Genomic DNA, 21,490 nt, shown 5'->3' on the forward strand with positions numbered 1-21,490 from the left:
TCGCGCTACCTCTCTTCTCCTACACTCTCTTTCTCTCTCTCTTTCTCTCTTTTATTCTCACGTTGTCGATTAGTTTTACGTTTTGCAACTGATAATACGTTTCCTGAGCAACCGGGGAATTGAACAAATGGGTTGACGAAAGAACGAACGAACGAACGAACGAAGAAACGAGAGGACGAAAGAAGGACCGAACGAACAACGATCCTCTCTCACGCGCGTCGCAAGAACGATTGCCAGCGGCCCACAGCCGTAGTTGCAAACGACGCGCAGGCAGAGCGCGCGCCGCACACCTACAAACGTCGCAACGCGTTCGGGTTCCACGGACAAATCTACATAAACGTGCATTTACGTACTCGTATATTCCTGTGTAAGAGCGCGCATATATGTGCCTACACAAATGTGTCGTGCAGTATACATATACGTATATATGTATATATATATGTATATATATCTATATATATATGCATGTGTATATAATATACGTAAGTGCGTATGTATCTTTATGTACCGTCACACGATACGTAATATTGCCGCTGCTCGAGCATACACATTTTTGCATACATTAGGTGCTCTAAAATCAGGAGCGAGTGGTCGAAAAGTCTGGAGAACGTCGATAAAGAGCGCGTAACCCGGAGCTCTTCTGTCGCGCGCTCCTTACTACAGTGGTATGGTCGGTGCGGTGATCAAACTGAAATTACCTCGAATTTTCCTTGTCTTGCAAGACGCACGAACTCTATTCTTTCCTTCTTTCCTTTCTTTCGTTTGTACTTTTGCTTGCTACTATTCGACGCGTCGTCGATCCTCTTTTTGTCTCATGCGAGCAAGGTGCAGCTAAGCGAAGACGTGCGCGCGCGCGTTTATCCGCACACGATACGACGAGACGGTGACGGCACGAAGACGGCGACGGCGACGGCGACGGAGACGGAGACGGAGACGACGACACAAGCACGACGTAAGCGCGAGACGCGCTCTTTTTCTTCTCGCGCTTCGCACGAACCGCCTGAGAAAGATCGACCGATCGACTCATCCGTACGAATCGTAACGCACTTCAACGTGCTCGATACGCTCTCTGGGTACCGCGCCGATCCAGCGTCGATCTAGCGCCAATCCAGCGCCAACAATCTTGCGCTCGTGTTGTTTTAACACGATTATAATTGTAGTACCGAATAACGACATAAGATATCTTGATAAGAATTACGTGCGCTCTGCTCTACCACATCGCACGACATCGCAACACATTGTACCGCACCGTAACGCTAGTAAATGTAACGTACCGCGCCACGCCACGCCGGGTGCGGCTTTGACGCGAATATGGATGAGCGGAGCCGCACTCGACGCTCTACGGTACACGCGGAGCGCGCTTCTGATAGTTACAGGAGGGGAAGGACGCAGCTCCGTCGACCGATCGAGCTCCTCCCCTCTCCTCGACCTTTTTACCCCTACTTCTCCTAGATTTTCTTTTATCTGACTCACGGTCAAATACGAATGAAACAATGTCAATTTTGTATTACCTATTTAATATATTTCAACTATCAAAATATAACTGTTCCATTGTTTCCTTTTTAGGAATTTACTTGAATAGCTTTACTTGGTCCTAACAGTATAACTTTTGTAACCTGTCCGATAATTGCTATCCTTCTAGCGGTATCTACCGTTTGTACAATAAAACTGTCTATTTTCTCTGATGATAATATATAATATCAAATATCGATGTATTTATGTTCTCAATTCGTATATTATCAATGCGCATTTGATTATATGGTCTTTTATTCATTTTTCAATGATTTTATTATAAAATGAATACAAAAATTTTACCTCGGAAAAAAGTATATGACTAAAAGGAACTTGAAAAAAAAAAAGCATTAATATACTATATAATGATTTATACGATGATTTGCTTTTCACCATGAATATTATGAAAATGTATTTTCCTTTTCACTTCCATTAATTTTATTATTGCTTCTTCGAAGCTTAGAAGTTAAATTTAATGGTTTCCCCTTGGTAACAATATGATTACTATCTTTTAAAGGACTTTTCAGCTCTGTTATTCCGATTTTTTTGCTAGTCATCGGTGATTTTTTATAAATATTTTCTTCTTTTTTAGATAAAATTTGTGACGATATTGACATTTCTTGTGATTTATTGATATCTTGCGATGGGACTCTTACAAGAACACCGGGAGACGTGGAATATTTTGGAATACTAGACTCTTTTATCTGACTTTTAGGCGTCCCTCTTCTTGGTGAACAACATTTATTCACTCTGTAGATAAACAAGAAGTTATATTTAATAATATTTACTACTGTTGTTTTCTTTTTGTTTGTGAATAAAAAATATATTGTGTATATTCTCACCTTTTTGGACTAAGATAAACTTTACATTTATCAGTAGTTATTTCCTCCTGTACGTTTATCGGTGATATATCGCATGAAGCATTTATCTTGTCGCAACGTTGAAGCATTGGCAATTGTACAACAGATTTATGTTTAAGAGAGTCTGGTGTCGATGATGCCATTGGTTTTAATTTAGGAGATTTTTTAAATTCAATTTCATTATCCATCGAATTGGGTGTGCTACTGAATATTTTAATGCAGGGTTGTACATTCTTAGGTGATTTCGGAGGTGTAGTAATACCTAAAATATAGATTTAAGTGAGAAACTTCATCTATTTATATATTTTATATGTTTAGTTTTTTCGTTCTACATGTATACTTTTTCTGTGCATATTTCCTATTGGAATAATTGCTTTCATAGGACCTTTTTTATTCACAATTTCGAATTTTGATTTGTTTTTTAATTGATTTTTGACAACAAATTTGATAGGTGGTTTTTCCTTTGGGTTATTTATTTCTGTATTTATTTTTTGTATATCTAGAAGGAAATTTAATTCATTAAATTTTCAATATTACATTTATTCTTTAATGCTTAAAAGATTCTGCTGTAGGAACATCACTTTATAAGTATGACCAGCTTTATTAGAGCCTTTTAAACATTAAGGATTAACAGTAATATAACATAATATAAGGGACTTAATACTAAATATTAGTAGATGTTAATATTTACTAATAATTTGCTGATCTCCTATGTTAGCAGCAACTTCTTTTTTAAATGAGACCAGATTAATTGAACCTGGATCACTAGGAAAACGCTTTTTACTCTTACTTAATTGAGATTTATTATTATCTTTAAGTACCAATGAATTTTGCAGCTTTTTGTTAGGAGATGCACTAGTTATACAAGTACTCCTTCTAAATGCTTTCTGGTTAGATGGTTTCATCTATAATATTAAATATTAAAATTATAATAAAAAAGTTTTTTATATAGAAAAAAAAAATATATATATATATATTAACAAATTTCTTATTAAAATTCTCACCTTTGATATTAAGTCCAAACTTCGTCTTTGTTTTACTTTTAATGATATTGTAGATTGTACTTTATTTCCAGATTTCTCTTTAGTTGATGTTCTTCCAATATTTGTAGAAGTCATATTATCTTGTTCATTATTTTTTTCTTGCTTATTTTTTGATACTAAATTTAATACTTCTCCTAAATTCTTTAACAAATTCAATGTTGCTGATTCGTTAGATTGTCCACTTAATACTTTACCTAAATTGATAAGCAGCTCTACTGCAACTTTTTCATTATTCTCTGTTTTATTATCTTCATCTTTATTTGTTTCTATATTTTCCCGAGTATAATTGTTAATATCAACATCGTTTTCTTTTTTTTCTATATCAACAGATCTTTCTTTCTTTGGAGAAATTTCTGTTTGTGTATTTACTAATGGTAAATCATTTTGTATTTTATTTTCCTTTATTAATAATTGTTTACTATCATTGAGTACTTCAGGACTATTTATTTTATTATTACAACATAATTCTTTGTTTTCATGAATTTTTAAATCGTCCACATGACTCTTATTATCATGTTCTTCTTCTTTTGTATTTTTGATATTTTCTGAATCATTTGTTGTTTGCAAATATGCAGATAATAATTCAATATTGCTGGATTGAATTCCTAAAACTTTTTCTAAATTTTCAAGTAGTCTGTTAGCCTCAGAATTATTTTCTGTTGTGACTATTTTTTTGAGGTCAAGTAATAAAGTAGATGTAGCTTTTTTATCAGCAATAATTTGACTAAAAGGAACTATTTCTATATTTTTTGTAATGTTATTCTGTAATTTTGTTTTATCATTAGAACATAGCATGTCACCAATCTTCTCTTCCCTATTATTAGCATTTAAAGATGGTACCTCAATTAAGTCATCTACTATATCATCTTCAAATGCTGGCAATAATTCTGAAGTCCACATAGGATCATCTATAATCAGTTCATCTGAATTTGCTGTTATTATGGAAATATAAAATTATATTGACAGTAAAAATTAATGATAAAAATTTAATATAATACAAAGATAGAAAATAATAGAAAGTATACATACATCCTAAAGCTTTTTCTGCATATTCTTCAAATGTTTTTGCAAGAGCTTTAGCCTCATTTAATATTGATTTATTTACGTTATTATTTTTCTGTAAAACAATAAGTATAAAAAGTTTAAACTAAAAAAACAAAATATTTTAAAATAAGTAAAATTAAAGAATTATTTTTTATTTACTTACAAGAAAATTGGAATCAGAAGAAGCATCTGAATTAGTATTATTATTAGATAACTTAGAAAATGTAATTTCAGGTAAACAAACATCAATATCAAGCAATTTATCATCAACATCAAATATTGCTCTTGTATTTATATGCTGATTGTCACTTTCATTATTATCTTTTTGAGAAACTTGTAATTCTGATGTCTTCAATTTTAATTCATTCAGTTTTTGTGCTAAAACGGATATATCAATCTGTTTTTGAGCTGGTGTAATAGGTAATGATGTTCCAGAACTTACAGATACTTTATTCATAGTACTATTCACCCTTTCATTTAATTTTGTATCACAAAATACCAATGAAGAATAATTATCTAAGAAGGCAAAATTCATAGTATTATTTGATACCATTGAGGCCATAGAATTTTGTGTTAAAGAACCAGAATTTCTTGTAATACTAGAAATATTTGATATAGTAGAAAATACAGAGACATCATTGTATTGATCTTCTAAGAAACCTTTATTTAGTTGATCATTAAATATTGAAGAAGACTTGCCTTCTGTATCATTTATATTTATTCTGTCAGTTTTTAATGTTTCTGTTGCAGAATTTGATCTATATTTTAACAGCTGTTTGCATTCATGTATTATATCACCTTGAGAATATGAACGCATTTGTATTGACTTTATATTTATTGGAATTAAATTTTTCATATCTCTTTCAGTTTCTTGGATATGTAATGGTACTTTATGTTGAACCATACATTTAATTTCATTTTCTTCCCTATTATAATTTGTTTCATATAATGTATCATTCATTGCAGAGTGATTTAATATTGATGAATTTAATGACTTTATCTCAGCTGTAGATTTTTTAAGATCAGGATTTGAAAAAGATTCATCCAAAACTTTACCTTCTTTTAATTCACACGAAAATTGTGTATATGTAGATTTTAAATCATCTATAATATTAATGCTCTTATTTTCTAATACAGCGATGTCAGTTCCTTTTAAAGCTTTTTCATATACTATTTCAAATGGATCTTCTTCCTTATTGACATATTCTATCGCTTTATGTAGTAGCATATCAAAAGGATTGTTACCTAAACTTTCACGTTTTTCTATTATCAATGTATTATTTCTATCACAACAAATATTTAAATTTCTCTGTTCTATATTTGAAGGTACCGGAATTAACGGCGATGCTAATTTTGTATTCAATGAAGTACCCGTGGAATTGTCTAAATCTATAAGGTCACACATTTCTTATTAAATTTAAGAAATGTTTTTCGAGATAAAAAGATTGACGGTTTACCACTTTACAGTTAAACGCGCTCAAAAAGTATGTATATATATATATATACATATATTTAAAAAATATTATTAGCGGTGCCCTCTAGAGGATATACAAAAAATCATTATATTTACTAACATGATGAACTTTATTCCATATTGTTCTATAGCTTTGAGATAATCTTTCTGCACGGTAATTTAGAACCAAATCAAAGCAAACCGTTTCGTAGAAAGTCAATAATTTCCTTTAATTATTTTATTTAATTGATATATATATATATATATATATTTATTTATTTATTTATATATTATAACGACAAATTAACATAATTCGCATATAATATCGAGTAAAGTAAAAATCTTTTAATTATTTTGTGAAACTCGTATTACGTTTATTGAATATAATGTTACTGCTATATATTTGACTATAATCTAAATTAAAAAATTTGACATATGTGGTATGTACGACATACATATACTTAGGGTATTAGAAGTTGTTATTTTGTCGTACTGTAAAGATCGAAATTCTATAAACATGGCGAATGCCAAGATTGATGATTTGACGTATGAGGGAGAATTGAATGAAAGTAATATCAGTAATGGTGCTGAAAACTTGCAAGATTCTCAAGAAGAGACCGATACTGCTCTGCAGGCTGATGAGGAACAAAGAGAGAAATTAGTAAGACTTCCTATAGGCAGAGTAAGAAATATTATTAAAATGGATCCTGATGTAAATTTGGTTAATCAGGAGGCAGTATTTTTAATAGCGAAATCGACGGTAATAACTATTTCAATATTTTTTTCCAATACATTTTACGGAACTGATTTTTATAATATTATAACTTATTGTTATACTATTAATTAAACATTGTATATTGTAACTTGGTATGATTCTATTATAAATACGTATTTGTGTAATGAAATAAGAAACATATTTATTAGATTAGATTAGATTAGAATTGTATTATAAGATTTGGGTTTAGTTAGTATTTAACACTTATAAGAGTAAATAACTAAGTTCATAAATATATATATATATATATACATGTCATTTTTGTTTGAATATTCTAGAATTATTTTTGTATCCATCAATTCATCTTCTTTCAGGAACTTTTTATTGATTCATTGGCAAAGGAAGCCTATAAGTATACTGTACAAACAAAAAAAAAAACAGTCCAAAAACGAGATATTGAAAATGCAATTAATAATGTAGATGCACTTGTGTTTTTAGAAGAAATGCTTGAGTAAATTAGAAATTTTTTTAATTTATATTCTAATTAGTAAGAATTATGTAATATAACATAAAAAATTGTTTAATAAATATTTTTATATTTTCTAACTTTAATTGATTTTATAATTAAAATAAATCCATACAAATATTCTATATTTCTTATATTTTATTGTTTGCATTTTCACAAAAACACTAATAAATAAAACTTGTATTAATTAAAAAATAATAGAAAGCTTTTAAATATGGTTTCAAAAATTATCTTTTGTTAATATTTTTATGTTTATAGAGATCATTATGTTTATAGAAAGATAAGGTATAGATAAAATCTATATTACTAAAGAAAAAGTATATGTTACAATATATAGTATAGCTTGTACATCTAATTTATAGCTTTATTGTAAATTCATATGGTATACATGTTAATAGCTGATATACTTGCATATACAAAGCACTTTATAATTTATGGCAGTACAAATAAGGAAGCTTTAATTTAATTAAATGTATAAAAAAAATTCTTAAATGAACATGAATATGAAATTCTAGCATACTTTGGCACTCTCACAATTCAAATTAATTATAATGCAATGATCTATTATTGACCTGTATACATACACATATGTACGTGTCTAAAAAGTTTATAATACCACCATTTAAATAATACTTTTAGCCATTGTTATTTCCTGTTTCTGCAATTATATTCTGTAAATTATAATTATCAAATATTTCTGCTTTTTATATTATTTTCAGCACCTTAACTTATAATGCACTTTGTACAATGCTGAAAAAATTTGTACATGTTATACTTCTCTAATTAATTCTATATATATGTAACATTTGCAGAATTGTTAACTTTACCTTTAAGATTCATTCAATTTTTGCAGAAGATTTGCTGTCAAATTTTCTAAATGCTAATACAACATATGCTTAATAAAGAAGAAGAAAATCAGTCTTACATTTGCAAAATTTCGATAATTAATCGAATAATTATAAATAATAGAGATCATGGTTTATGATGGTTACCAAAATAGTATAAAATTATCATACAACAAAAGAAACGATGTAATGAATTAATATTTTTTAAAAACATTTGCATACAGAAAAAGAGAATCAAATGTTTTAAATATATTATATCAAAGAGTGGGGTATTAATCAATGTTAATATTAATTGAAATCATTCTGAGTATCTTTAAATAAAGTAATCATCTTTTTAAGAATGTTTTAATTCCACATCACGTTCATTTAACATGTACTTAGTAAATATGCCTATGTATAGAATAATATACAAATTAATATTGTATAATACATTAATTAAAATAAAATAAAATTCATTGGAGATTTTAGATTATTTTTCATTGTAAAATGTTGTCATATTTAAATCAAATAGTTCTTAAAATCTACTAATTACGTACCTGTATGTGATGAAAGAAATCTAGCATTAGTAACTTTTCAATGTTATGTATACAATAAATTAACTATTAATGCAATCTTTCCTCAACTATAAATGATTAAAAATTGGATGTATATTAGCAATTAATTTCAATATTGGTTTGTTTTAAACGGAAAAATATGTAATGTAGATTATAAAACTTTTATTGTTAATAGTTTTATACCTTTAAACATAAAATTATTTATCTTAATAATTGTACTGAAAGCATAGTATGTCATATTATTATGTTGTAAGTCTTGATCAGAGGTTTATGAAAAAAAAAAAAAAAAAGAAGAAAAGCTATATCTTTTTCATTAGAAAAGTACAAGCTATTTTAAATATGTACAACAAAATCAAGATGCACATTTGTTTCTGTTATCATGTTTTTCACATGTTTTGTTTGACATTTTTTTGCACTTGATGCATCTAAACGTTTAAAAAATTTATTATTCTCAAGAGTATTTTTCTAATGCAAATCATAATTTTTTTTGCACGATTTGTTATGTACTCTAATTGAGTCATATACTTTTAGAATATTAGATTGAGAGTATCAGTCACTGAAGACACACTATAGTCTCAAAATCTGTACTTGTCGTTATGACAATCACTCAAAAGAAAAAGTTCAAACCAGTATGTGTTACTCAGTAATCATATATAGGAAATATCATAAGATCTCAAAGCTTCGCGTACATTAGCTTACTTCTTGCGTTTGGTTTTTCGTCTTCTGCAATCTCCTCTAAAGGAACTTTGCTCTGCTGATGTATTAGGATTACCAGGCTTGCTGTGATTGTACAGATTATTTAAAAATTCTTCGAAATCTGCTTCACTATATCAGAAAAAATAAAAAGCTTTTAATTTAATTTAATTTAAAAAATTTATTGTGGTTATTTATTTATATATAGGAAAATAAATAAAATATCTTTTCAATTTATTATTCTTTAAAGTGTTGGTTATATGTATTCTTACCTTGTATTTGGATCCATTTGTTGTCGTTTTTTACCACTGTTAGAAGTCTGTGGCGGTGGACGTTGACCTAATACAATTCTATATTGAACGCTATGTGTGTTTGCTCTAAGGTGCTTTAAATTACCAGCTTGACAAGCAGCCCAATCAGTGACATCATACACTGCACCTTCCATACAAGCATAATAATGCCAAAGAAATCCCATTAATCGAGATTCTGCCCATATATCACCCTAATTAAATTTAGATAATTAGATTATAAGTGCAAAAGACAAAATTAAATAATTATAATTTAAATACGAACTTCTTTTGCGCTGTGTCGTATCTTACACTGTGCACAAAACCGGGCAGCATAACAAGGACGTTGAGTCGGAACTCGTTTATGCCTCAAACCACAGTTTGTACACCTTATAGTATTTGCTGCTTGTTCCATTTTTCTATGTAATTGGGATAACAAATCACTTAATTCACCCCAAGCAGCTTCAACCTGTCTTGTTTGATCAAATGCTTGTCTTCGTTCCTGAAAAAAATATTGTTTTTAGATAATTTATAAATAGTGCAAACTTATCAGTTTGCAAATAACAAAAATATTACTGGCTCTCCAATTATATCAAAAGCATGAACTAATATTTTGAATGCTTCTTCTGCTCCAGGTTGATTATTTTTATCTGGATGCACTAAAAAGGCTTGGCGCTTATAATATTTTTTAATATCATCATCAGAACATGTTGGTGTAACACCAAGTATGCTATATGGATCTTTGCCTTTACAAGCTAATAATCTCTTCATAGCTTCCTCTCCAGTACTAGGTAATGCAATATTAGCTTCAAGTCCACCATGTATCCAATTAGAATTTTCTTCTTTTTCTTCATTTTCGGTCTTCATTTTACGCCAAAAAGCAAATTTACTACTTCCAAACCAATGATCTAATTGCTTGCCAAAAGCATTAAGAATACGTATTTTTGAAAACATTGTTACTACATAAACCCATGAGTATTTTAAATAAAGTATAGAGTGATACCAAGCACATTTTCCACTGAAAAATATGTAAAATACAGAAACACATATATGTGTATGTGTGACTTATATATGTATATGTATATGTATAAATAAAATTATTTCTTTTATTAATACTTACAGTTGAATAACAAGATTGGCACTCATACTAACTACATCTGATATTAAATGTAATAACCAATAGAAAATCTTTAATACAATTTTACTCCATCGGCTTGCATATTTATTTAAATTTTTACATAGATCCTTAATAGGAGATTCTCTATATTCTTTTCTACGATTTCTTTGACCTTTCTTAATCTGCTGTGCTTTTTCAGCCTGGAAGCGCTTAGAATTTCTTTCCTTAGTCACTTTTTTATCATCTTTATTAATTTTATTATTTTGTTGCTGATTTTTTTCAATTTTTTCAGGTGAGATTGTTTGACTGGAATTATTGATTGTATTTAAATTGTTATTTATTTGTATTGGACGTTTTGGAACATTGCCAGTTGTTTTAGAGTTATTATTTTGAACTTTTGAATTGTTAAGTGTCTCATTTTTGTCATTTTTTTTAGAAGTTTTCAAAACTTTTTTCTTTTCAAATTGGTCTGATCTATCAAAAGTATTTATTTCATGAGTTTCAGTTTGTGAACCAAGATTATCTAAAGAAACCCATCGTCTTGGAAGATTAGAATTATTTTTTTCCAATACTTTTTTGGGAACTTGAAATTTTGGGGAATTATGATCATCACTCCCTGATGAATTCTGTCTCTTTAATGATGTAGGTTTAATTTTATTCTTGGAACTTTTATTAGTGACTTTTTTGGTCACAGATTCAACCTTCGGTTTCATAGATGGTAGAATTAATGGAGAAGGTGGAGTCGGTGCTGACTTTGTTAATACATCTGAATAAGAAGGACGCATAGGTTTTACTTCTGCTACCATTCGTGGTCTTTTATAGTGACTCTCTGATATATTTCTAGGTAGATCTTCAGAATCTCTGACATCTACATTAGATTGTGGTACTGGTGTTACATTTGGAGAACCACCAAAAGGACTATATGTTCCTGATTGATTTGGTACCCAATTACATACAAGATTATCAATTAATTGTTTTCCATTAAAATTTTGATTAGGCATATCAGATGGTATATTCATGCGTTGATCATTGAAAAGTCCGTATTCTCTGTCCATTACACCTTGATTTTTATAAGGTGTCATATTTGAAAGCTGACATTGTTCTGCCATTATTTGTGATGCATTTCCATAAATAACATTGATATAATTTCCTCCACCAACATCAAAAGTTCCCACTAAATCGTTATTTTCGTTAATACCTAAATGATTTACAGTTTGAGGTGGAAAATAAATAGGATCAGTATTAGTATTATCATAACTTGGCATATCTTGCATATATAAAGAAGTTGCAATTGGACTCATAGATTGCACGCTTTGTGGATTAGGATGTGGAGATTGACTAGCAATATAGTGTCTTGTTTGACCAGAAGGATAGTCACTCCAATTATGCGGTGGAGTTTGTTGTGGTGATATTCCAAACTGAACATAATGGCCATTAGAACTTTCTAAATCAGCAGTCATTGCCTCTATTATCTTATCCAAAGACATGCGTTTAAAATCAGGAGTTGGTTGTTGCTGTTCTGCCATTTTAGATTCTATGTATATAAAAACATACAAAACATATTCTTTAGTTTTTTAAGATCTATCGAATTAAAGAAAGCATGTTTAATAGAATTTTCATGCAATTAAATACAAATATATATTTTTAAATGTACATAAGCAAATATGTGCATAATAAAACTGCTGTTTTATAAAATAAGGTATATTGCAACAATAATCTTATATATTGTATCTCACTTCTATATTAATAAAACTTAATATAAATAATTTTTACTTGAACAAATAATAAATAGAAACAGATGTATATAGAATTAAAAAAAATTGATGCATGATACGAGAAATATTCACAATAAAGATAATATCTTAAACAACTTTGGTAACCTAAAACGGTAGCTATTAACACTGTATAAAGAAATACAAAAGTATGGTACTCACATTTGCCAGCTAATGTATTTTGTGAAGGATAATTTTACATCGCAATCAAAATAGTTATTTATTTAATGCATTATATTTAAAAATATGCAATGCACAAATTACGCTATATACCATGCGGTTGGCGCAGAATCGGTCATTATATTTATCCGTATGATACGTACTAAGATGCAAGTTTCTAAACAGATAGTACGAATAAAAATCTTCCCTATATATGTATGTGTGTGTGTGTGTGTGTGTCTGTATATTTTTTTCTTTTAAAATATTAATCGACAAATTCATAATTACTCAATATAGAATAAAAAGAATAATTAATTTATTAATACAACATTTAAAAATTAATGAAACGTTTAAAATAATATGTTATAATACCGATAAACAATAAATTAATTCTAGTGATAAAAGAATAATACTGCAGTAAAGTTATAACGTTTTTAAATTATGTCATTAAAACAATGCGCGTGCGAAAATAGAATTTTTATTACTTAAGATTATCATATTTGATTAAAGAATGAAGATGCTAATTTATTAAAAATACCATATATATTAAAATGAAACTCTTTGATTAGACATTTTAAAGTCAGTTACATTTAACCCTAGTTACTTCAAAATGCACTAATCCATGAATACCTTTATTTACTATGCTGCAGTTTATTGGTGAATTTCAAACGAGAAAACAGATTCGTGGTGCTTTTCAAATAATTCATATATTGTTGTTAAATACTTGGAGAATATATAAAAAAAATATTTGATTAAGCTTAATAATTATCAAACATAATTAAAACGTAATAATCGTTAACTTAAATTGACAAATGTATATTAGAATTCATTTTATTTATATGTGCCATTATTTCATATAACTTATTTCGTTCACTGATTCTTACTGTTCCTTAAAAACTGTGTTTTCTATAATGTTTTATAGTATAATTCACTTTTTTTATTTGATTAACATAATATAAAGATTATGAATTTGTTATTATAAATATAAAGTTTATTTGACGTTCAACTAGTAACAATTAGTAGCAATTGTGTGCATTAGTTGAATTAAATCCTTCGTTGATACAGACTTCAATTTTTTTTATGAGTTAAATTTAATGTTTTATGTCTTTCTTTTTCTTTATTACGAAAAATTACGTAGACGTTTGCACAGTTAAAAACAATTTTAGTGAAATGAGTCAGTCAAAGCTATCAACACCAAACAAAATTAAATATGATGGTACTTTAATAAATAGTAAGAGCATATACGAATCTCCAATCAAACAAAATGAAAATAAATATAAACAAACAATGTATCAGAAGAATGCAGGTCGTTTTACAAATTTACCAAATCATATAACACCACCATCAGGATTAACGAAGTTCATTGCAAGGAATCCATTTGAAAATGATTTGACAAATAGATTGCACATGTCTGTTATCAGTCCAACTGTTTTTAATAAGGTGATAAAATATGTTTATTATATAAGAAGATTAATCATGTTAATGGTAGGCTATCTATAATAATATAAGTTATATCATTTCTTATTATAAAGATTTCTAATTCCCAACAATCACCTGAATTTGCATGGAGCGTAGAGGAATTAGCTCTAATAAAACCAGCAGAAATAGAAGAATTTCCTATAGAACAAATACACAATGTAGATCCAGACATTGAACTAAAGGCTCAGGCGGCAATTGATAAATTTTTTATGACAAATGAGATAATACCAAGCCCATGGGAATCTAAGAGAAAAGAATATAAAGTAGACATTAAAATGGATACTCCTAAACGGCTTACTGATAAATCAAATATAATTAAAGATTCTTTTAAAACAACCAAAAAAGATGGTATTAAATATAAATAAATAATATTCATTTCAACATAATTATTTGATTATTTTTAGGTACATGCCAAACAATTTTATCTCTTCCTCCAAAATTGCCTCAAAATGTTGAAGAAGCTTTAAAACCTTATTTTACGTTTAACGAGGTATATTGATATTTAAGAGTGAAATAGATCTTTTGATATATTTTATTTTGTTTTTATGTTAAAACATTTGTTTTATAATTTACATGAATATTTTGTATGAAAAATTAGGAACAAAATGTAGATAGTGATGATGCAAATTTAAGTACAAGTTCATTAAGGAGGAAATTATTCTTCAATCACACTGAGTGTCTTGAAGATGAAGAGCAAAGTTCTTTGCTAGTTTCACCAATCAAAATGAACACATCTTTAACATTCTGTAAGAGTCCTCCAGAAAGCGGAATGTTTATATGTGGCACACCATTAAGGGTAATGTAAATTTCTAACATTTTCAGTATATTTCTTACAATTATTAAACATTGTATTTTTCTTATAACTTCTCTATACAGAAAAAAATCATTACAAAATATAACATATAAAGTCAAATTTTTTATTCATAGAAACTTTCACGTAAGATACAGCGTCATGGAACACCTATACAAAATTCTGAAAATCTATCACCTAATATATCTTCTATACCTGATATAAGGAATACATCAGTAGAAAATATGAAAACTCGCTCCCGTTCAGCAGTAAAATTAGATTTTAGTCAAAGCATAGAGATGTCTACAGAAAATATTAAAGATTCTGAAAATAATGAAGTACCAGGTAAATTTCTTATAAAAAATATTACAAAAGATTATATATTAAAAACATAATTACCATATACAATCAATGGTTTATAAATTGTTTTTAGATATAGTTTTATTTTCACATAACTCAAATATAAACAAAGAAAACTTAAATCCATCAAATAATGATCATGAGAACATGAGAACAGACATATCTGTAGAAATGAATTCAGTAATGGAAAATTCTACATCTTTAATCAAAGACAATGCAAAAAATGAAATGATTAAAGATAAAGATAAATATCATAATAATATTAATGAGATGAAACATTTGTCTGATTTAAGTCAAACTTATAAATTGGAGAATTGTACTTCGCACAAAACTAATATATTTTTGGGAATGTCTGAGAGACAAAGTGCTTCTAATATAGTTCAAGACACTGGATATCAAACTTATTCCATGAATAGTACAACAAATCTAATGGAAAGTAGTTCAGTTAAACAGAAATTTTATTACAATGAACAGTTTTTAATATCTGACGATGAAATTCCACTTTCTGATTGGAAAGAAAATTTTAAACACTTTGCTTGTTCTACACCGTCAAAATATAACCATGAAAAGGCTGGTTAAATTTATTTTCTTTATGAACGAGGATTTGTTAAATTCTTGTAGAATGAATAATAAGAATATTTAATTTTTACTAATTATCATTATTAATATTTTGACTTTTATATATGCATTTTGTAATACTAATATGGTTTGTTTATGTATTTAAATCTCTATTATTTCTTTATTAATGCAATATGAATATTGTAAATATTTAAATAAGTATGACGTATATATATTTTTATTATTAACTTCTTTAATAATTGATGGTTAATGAATAATGATCGTATAAAATATATCTATAAGTATTTTTTTATAAAGTAATAATTTTGATAATTTGAAATGTACATTCCATTACGAATATACTTATTGCTGTCGTTGTGGAATGAGTATATTATTAAAAAACGAGAGAGAGAGAAAGAGAGAGAGAGAGAGAGAAAAAAAGAAAACTGAAAATATGAAAAAATCTAATTTTTCATATATTTTTAAATATGATTGCATTTCAAATAAATATTTTTGTGTATTAAAAATGTATACAATAGAGTATAAGACTGAATTGTATTGATACTTTTTATAATATAAAATGTGTATATATTTTTGTACTAAATGTATTTAACTCCATTATTTCTTAAAAAAAATACTTTATAACGAAGACAATTAGTGACCTTTGCTCTTTTTCTTTCTTTTTGTTCCAAAGGCATATTTGTATTTGCGCATGCGTTCGTACACGAGGTATAGTTATTGCGAACCATTCAGAGCATATGTGACGTATTGTGACGTCGATATTCTTTATTATGCAGTATATGCATTTGTGATTGATATTAACATAATAAAATGTGATATATTTATATTTTAAAGTGACAAAAGTATATTAAAATAAAAATAAATTCTTCGAGCAGTATCTGTATCGATATTATTTTAATCCGAGCTCACATACAGTGATTCGTGAATTATTTGTGTTTGTGAACTTTTATTGTTTTTTCGTGTCATGATTTTATATTTTACTTTAATGTCTTATATAAATTAATGGTTTTTAAATATGTAGACTTTTTAAAATTAAACTGTTTATAAAATATGATTATAAAATAATTGTTTTGCACTTGTGTAAATGCTATGTGACATTTTATTTTATGTTAACAAATTTTGTTTTCGTTTTATTTAAATAATTTGTGGAACATTTGAAAACTACTTTTTGTAAAATTCATGAAATTCAAAGAAAAATGTCAGAATCTGTTGATGAAATTACTGAACAAGTTGATATAATTATTCCTAAGCAAGGGCTGTTATATCAAGAGGAAACTACAGACTATATACTTTGTAAACCAAAAGTAATACCTTTAAAATCTGTCACCTTGGAGAAATTAGAAAGAATGCAGAAAGAAGCAGAACAAAAGTTGAAAGAAAGTCAAGAAATAAATAACAAACCAGATCAAGATAAATAGAATATTAATGCCTTAGCAGGCATGTACAGCATTAGCTGTTGTATAATACAAATAAATATAAATAATATAATACAAAAATGTTTCTTGACCAATTTTTGATAGAGATTGCTATAGCTTTCTATCTAGCTGCAACTCTATTATATAAATATGGAAATGTGTATAGACAGCATATTATTGTTACAATCTCAGTGCTTATTGCATGGTACTTTTCACTGTTGATAGTATTTATATTACCATTAGATGTTTCTTCGGTAAGTGATATATATATTTGATTTTTATATTGAAATATAATATATATGATAATTTGTATTAATCATGCATTCTAATAAAAATAATAAATAAAATTGTCTTGTTCAGACTGTTTTTAGACAATGTGTGGAACAGTACATACATAACTCAAGTAATGAAAATGCAAATAATACTGCAAATGCTCCATTTCATACATGTAAAGATCCTTTACCAAACATACCAGAACATGTATTCCCAAAATTATGGAAGATTGTCTATTGGACATCACAATGTTTAACATGGTTAATACTTCCTTTAATGCAATCTTATATAAAAGCAGGTGATTTTACAGTACAAGGAAAGCTAAAATCTGCACTTATTGATAACGCGATTTATTATGGAAGTTACTTATTCATCTGTGGTATTTTATTAATATACATTGCATTAAAGCCTGGATTATATCTTGATGGGTAAGGAATGCATTCGCGCTAGAATCTTTACTAAAAAAGTCTTTGATGTTATAATCTTAAATTTATATTTTTAGCCAAAAGTTAAAAGCTATTGCTTCCTCTGCATCAAATACATGGGGTTTATTTTTATTAGTACTACTTTTGGGATATGCGCTTGTAGAAGTACCACGTGGATTATGGAATACTAGTAAACCTGGATATACTTTACATTATAGCTATTTTAAGATAGCTAAATTGAGTTCAGATAAATGTGAGGCAGAAGAAACAGTAGATGACATACTTGAGGTATCTTTTTGCCTATAATGAATTATAATAAATATTTTAAGAAATTACAATAATATCACAGAAAAGAATTTTTTTCCTAGTCTTTGCAAGTTGCTACAATATCTATTGGACCAGGGCACCCATATCATTCTAATCTGGAAACAATTTTTCAAAAAATACCTGCTGAACTAAAAGATAGAATGAATAGAAGACAGTTACCAGATGATACACCAACTGATACTCCCTCAGAAAAATCTTTAATTCGATTGCATAGAGAGGTTTTGTATTATTTTTTTTTTATGTATATGTTAATACATATAAAAGCATATATTTTTATAAATGATGTTGGTCATTTCCTTCAGACTATTAAAGCTTTACAAACACTGCAACGTGTAGAGACTTTGTGGGGCATTACAGTGGATAAAATCTTTCATTTGGAAGATGTAGAAAAAAATCAAGTCAGTCATGAGAGAAGATTTAAACCAACATTTCCTGTACATCGATCATTCCCTCTTCGAATAATTTACAATCCAGTTATTGGTAAGGAATATAAAATCTAGTAAATTGATACATTTAATATCCTATATCCATAATATATAAAATTTTAATACTTCAATATGAAAATATTTACATATAAAATTTTATATATAATTTTGATATAAAATTTTAAATATAATTACAGAATGGTATTGGAAATGTATTATTAAAAGTTATGTTAAGAAGGTTGCTGCTATTTGTGCTGCTTGTTTATCTGCAGCTGTTGTATGGTCAGAAGTAACATTTTTTAATAAATCACCTGTTCTGTCATTATTTGCACAATTTGTTAATATAGCTAAAGAAAATTATGATTACTTTACAATAGAGGTAAATAATCTTATTTATTTTTTATAATGAAATTCTTCATTGTAATGGATGATAATATAAATAATTTTCTTATGTTAGGTATTATCTACACTCATCATTGCTTATCTTTGCTATTGTGCTTATTCAACAGTTTTAAAAATTCGTGTTTTAAATTTATATTATCTGGCACCACACCATCAAACGAATGAGTATAGTTTAATATTTAGTGGCATGATGTTATGTCGCTTAACACCACCTATGTGTCTTAACTTTTTGGGACTTATTCATATGGATTCTCATATTATAAAAACACATATTTTAGAAACACATTATACTCAGGTAAATAGATCTAATCGTAATAATAAGTATATATCATAATAATATCTATATTATTTTCTTATATCTTTATAGATAATGGGTCATATGGATGTAATATCCATAATATCTGATGGATTTAATATCTATTTTCCAATGGCAATATTAGGATTTTGTTTGGCAACGTATTTCAGTTTAGGAAGTAGATTACTTTCAATGTTAGGATTTCAACAATTTCTTGATGATGACGAATTTACCACAGATCTCGTAGAAGAAGGAAGAGAACTTATTATACGAGGTAAATTTTTGTTTCAGTTCTTATTCTTATTTTTATTCTTATTCTTAGATATAAATTAAGTAATAGTTTAATAATTTAATAGAGATATTTTATTTTCATGCAGAAAGACGTAAGCGACAAAGAGCGGAAGATTCTATGTATAGAAGACGTGAATTCCAAGAACGTTTCAGTATTACTGGAAGTTCTTCTCGTTACAGATCATCTAGACAGAATATGGACACAGGTAATTATAACTATTGTACAATATAAATGTTAAATGTCAATATAGAAAAATTCTTCATATGATTTATTTTTTTTATTTACATTTATTTTAGTACGTTCTTTAAAAAGAGACGAATCTGTGGAATCAGCAGGGGCTGGTTTATTACGTGATTTCGATTCAACAGATTACTATGTTGGTACAACTTCTGAAATAAATTCATATGGTGCAAATAGTCACTTTGAACGTAATTATCAAACTGATAACTTGTATGATGTACATTCAGATAATACAAGATCATTTTCAACAAATACAAATCGTGTAGGACCTGCACCTAAAGGATTGTTTGATGATATTTAAAATAAATATTTAAAATACATAAAAATTAACTAATTATAGCAAATGTAATCAAATTTATATTGGACTATTATAATCCATAATTTATTAATTGATTATAGCTAAAAAGGATAACATTTTGCTACCATGAAAATTGTGTTTTATAATAATATAATAGTATGATAAAAAAGCTTGCATTTACCTGCTATTATGTATAGTTATTTACTTTTAACAATAATAAAAATGTGTAGATTGTAGAGTAAAACAGTCTTAATTTGTTGTACCTTTAGTTAAATATTTAAGAAGAAAATTAAGGAAACTTAATAAGTAATATAATTAAATAAAAATATGATTTGTATTTTAGTTTATTTAATTTTCTTACAATGCCACATAGAATAGGAATAGTGTGAGCATAATCACACATTCACATGACTAATTATCAAAGCAAGTGTATAATAAATTTTTGTATAAGAAGCATGTAAACAAGTTTAATTAAATTAAAACTATAATAAATTTAACAAAAAATAACAACATATGATAAAATTATAAATTTGCATTTAATTCATAAAAATCTCCCAATATTTTTTTCTTTTTTTTTTCTATATTATTGCAAGTAATATTTAATATCTACGTGAAATATACTATATAGAACGTAATAATAGCTAATATAAAAAACGATAAAGTATAAGCAATAATTATTTTGATTATTTTCATATTTTCTGTATGTGAGATACGATTCTTATTTTGCCTTTGTCTAGGACTTGTCAAATCTGGCATTAATAATAACGGTTCTAATAGTAATAAACTTGATCTATTTGGATGGTGTTCAGGCAATATTAATTCATCTTGTTTTGAAGTGCATGATTGCAAAACATTATTACGATAATTTATCCAATTTTGTAAATCTGTATCATATCCTATGTTTTTTATGGTGCTAAGGATGCTGTCATGGTTTACTTCAAAAGTCATGGGTATGTATCCATTATTGGATATTCGTGTATATCTATCATTTATATAACGATGATATAATTGTGTATTCACTACATCATTAACTAAATTAACAGTACTAGATATTATAATAATCTCTGGATCCAATGTAGTTTTAAGATCAAATATATCTTTTGGTGGGCCACATAAGTAAAATATGCCTGATTTTGTTGTTTTAGAATAATTATAAAATGGCATACAGTCTTGAATATTATTGTCTTCTGAAAAATACGTATCACGTTTCATTTCATTTAAAGAATATTTAAAATAATATATATCATTCAGATGATGAAGAATAACTTCTTTAGCATATAAAGGTTTTTTCTTGTATATGTATTGATCAC

The 21,490-nt window shown here is 27.6% G+C and overlaps 5 protein-coding genes across 9 annotated transcripts; 3 read left to right on the top strand and 2 right to left on the bottom strand.

The window, feature by feature from the left end:
• Nucleotides 1–109: 109 nt before the first annotated feature.
• On the bottom strand, nucleotides 110–6,076 carry LOC124950311 (rho GTPase-activating protein gacU-like). 5 transcript variants are annotated; one of them, XM_047496807.1, is made up of 8 exons: nucleotides 4,623–6,076; nucleotides 4,445–4,532; nucleotides 4,256–4,347; nucleotides 3,377–4,177; nucleotides 3,064–3,277; nucleotides 2,713–2,871; nucleotides 2,355–2,634; nucleotides 110–2,262 (listed from the first exon to the last, which is right to left on the bottom strand). In XM_047496807.1, exons 1-8 carry the CDS (start codon nucleotides 5,862–5,864, stop codon nucleotides 1,914–1,916), a joined length of 3,225 nt encoding a protein of 1,074 aa, XP_047352763.1. In that variant the 5' UTR covers nucleotides 5,865–6,076; the 3' UTR covers nucleotides 110–1,913. The 5 variants fall into 5 exon arrangements, with proteins under 5 accessions (XP_047352763.1, XP_047352764.1, XP_047352766.1 ...); XM_047496808.1 differs by having other exon boundaries at nucleotides 3,377–4,347; nucleotides 4,623–4,975; nucleotides 5,159–6,073; XM_047496810.1 differs by having other exon boundaries at nucleotides 3,377–4,347; nucleotides 4,623–4,975; nucleotides 5,516–6,067.
• A 98-nt stretch (nucleotides 6,077–6,174) lies between these two features.
• On the top strand, nucleotides 6,175–7,239 carry LOC124950313 (DNA polymerase epsilon subunit 4). The gene is made up of 2 exons (XM_047496813.1): nucleotides 6,175–6,672; nucleotides 7,002–7,239. The coding sequence occupies exons 1-2, from the start codon at nucleotides 6,355–6,357 to the stop codon at nucleotides 7,140–7,142; spliced, it is 459 nt and encodes a 152-aa protein (XP_047352769.1). The 5' UTR covers nucleotides 6,175–6,354; the 3' UTR covers nucleotides 7,143–7,239.
• A 253-nt stretch (nucleotides 7,240–7,492) lies between these two features.
• Nucleotides 7,493–12,753, bottom strand: LOC124950315 (dnaJ homolog dnj-5). The gene is made up of 6 exons (XM_047496815.1): nucleotides 12,584–12,753; nucleotides 10,653–12,183; nucleotides 10,109–10,550; nucleotides 9,819–10,034; nucleotides 9,518–9,747; nucleotides 7,493–9,377 (listed from the first exon to the last, which is right to left on the bottom strand). The coding sequence occupies exons 2-6, from the start codon at nucleotides 12,173–12,175 to the stop codon at nucleotides 9,248–9,250; spliced, it is 2,541 nt and encodes an 846-aa protein (XP_047352771.1). The 5' UTR covers nucleotides 12,176–12,183; nucleotides 12,584–12,753; the 3' UTR covers nucleotides 7,493–9,247.
• Nucleotides 12,754–12,972: 219 nt separating this feature from the next.
• LOC124950288 (protein aurora borealis) lies at nucleotides 12,973–16,194 on the top strand. The gene is made up of 6 exons (XM_047496739.1): nucleotides 12,973–14,020; nucleotides 14,113–14,407; nucleotides 14,464–14,549; nucleotides 14,658–14,855; nucleotides 14,987–15,194; nucleotides 15,283–16,194. The coding sequence occupies exons 1-6, from the start codon at nucleotides 13,682–13,684 to the stop codon at nucleotides 15,786–15,788; spliced, it is 1,632 nt and encodes a 543-aa protein (XP_047352695.1). The 5' UTR covers nucleotides 12,973–13,681; the 3' UTR covers nucleotides 15,789–16,194.
• A 937-nt stretch (nucleotides 16,195–17,131) lies between these two features.
• LOC124950287 (LMBR1 domain-containing protein 2 homolog) lies at nucleotides 17,132–20,692 on the top strand. The gene is made up of 10 exons (XM_047496738.1): nucleotides 17,132–17,457; nucleotides 17,564–17,904; nucleotides 17,979–18,189; nucleotides 18,270–18,446; nucleotides 18,531–18,708; nucleotides 18,851–19,032; nucleotides 19,111–19,350; nucleotides 19,423–19,624; nucleotides 19,728–19,847; nucleotides 19,939–20,692. Exons 1-10 carry the CDS (start codon nucleotides 17,284–17,286, stop codon nucleotides 20,181–20,183), a joined length of 2,070 nt encoding a protein of 689 aa, XP_047352694.1. The 5' UTR covers nucleotides 17,132–17,283; the 3' UTR covers nucleotides 20,184–20,692.
• The last annotated feature ends 798 nt before the right edge of the window (nucleotides 20,693–21,490 follow it).

The sequence above is a fragment of the Vespa velutina genome, chromosome 7 (assembly GCF_912470025.1).
Source record: "Vespa velutina chromosome 7, iVesVel2.1, whole genome shotgun sequence".
NCBI classification, from domain to species: Eukaryota; Metazoa; Arthropoda; class Insecta; order Hymenoptera; family Vespidae; genus Vespa; species Vespa velutina.

Coding starts and splice junctions, on each gene's coding strand:
- LOC124950313 (XM_047496813.1), top strand. CDS start 6,355: ATGTACGACATACATATACTTAGGGTATTAGAAGTTGTTATTTTGTCG. Junction 6,673..7,001: donor TTTTAATAGCGAAATCGACG/GTAATAACTATT, acceptor ATCTTCTTTCAG/GAACTTTTTATTGATTCATT.
- LOC124950311 (XM_047496805.1), bottom strand. CDS start 5,864: ATGTGTGACCTTATAGATTTAGACAATTCCACGGGTACTTCATTGAAT. Junction 3,278..3,376: donor GTTTGGACTTAATATCAAAG/GTGAGAATTTTA, acceptor TTAATATTATAG/ATGAAACCATCTAACCAGAA. Junction 2,872..3,063: donor AGGAGATCAGCAAATTATTA/GTAAATATTAAC, acceptor ATTTCCTTCTAG/ATATACAAAAAATAAATACA.
- LOC124950315 (XM_047496815.1), bottom strand. CDS start 12,175: ATGGCAGAACAGCAACAACCAACTCCTGATTTTAAACGCATGTCTTTG. Junction 10,551..10,652: donor GCCAATCTTGTTATTCAACT/GTAAGTATTAAT, acceptor CATATTTTTCAG/TGGAAAATGTGCTTGGTATC. Junction 9,748..9,818: donor TACGACACAGCGCAAAAGAA/GTTCGTATTTAA, acceptor AAATTTAATTAG/GGTGATATATGGGCAGAATC.
- LOC124950287 (XM_047496738.1), top strand. CDS start 17,284: ATGTTTCTTGACCAATTTTTGATAGAGATTGCTATAGCTTTCTATCTA. Junction 18,190..18,269: donor CAGTAGATGACATACTTGAG/GTATCTTTTTGC, acceptor TTTTTTTCCTAG/TCTTTGCAAGTTGCTACAAT. Junction 19,351..19,422: donor TAGAAACACATTATACTCAG/GTAAATAGATCT, acceptor ATATCTTTATAG/ATAATGGGTCATATGGATGT.
- LOC124950288 (XM_047496739.1), top strand. CDS start 13,682: ATGTCTTTCTTTTTCTTTATTACGAAAAATTACGTAGACGTTTGCACA. Junction 14,021..14,112: donor GTCCAACTGTTTTTAATAAG/GTGATAAAATAT, acceptor CTTATTATAAAG/ATTTCTAATTCCCAACAATC. Junction 14,408..14,463: donor TAAAACAACCAAAAAAGATG/GTATTAAATATA, acceptor GATTATTTTTAG/GTACATGCCAAACAATTTTA.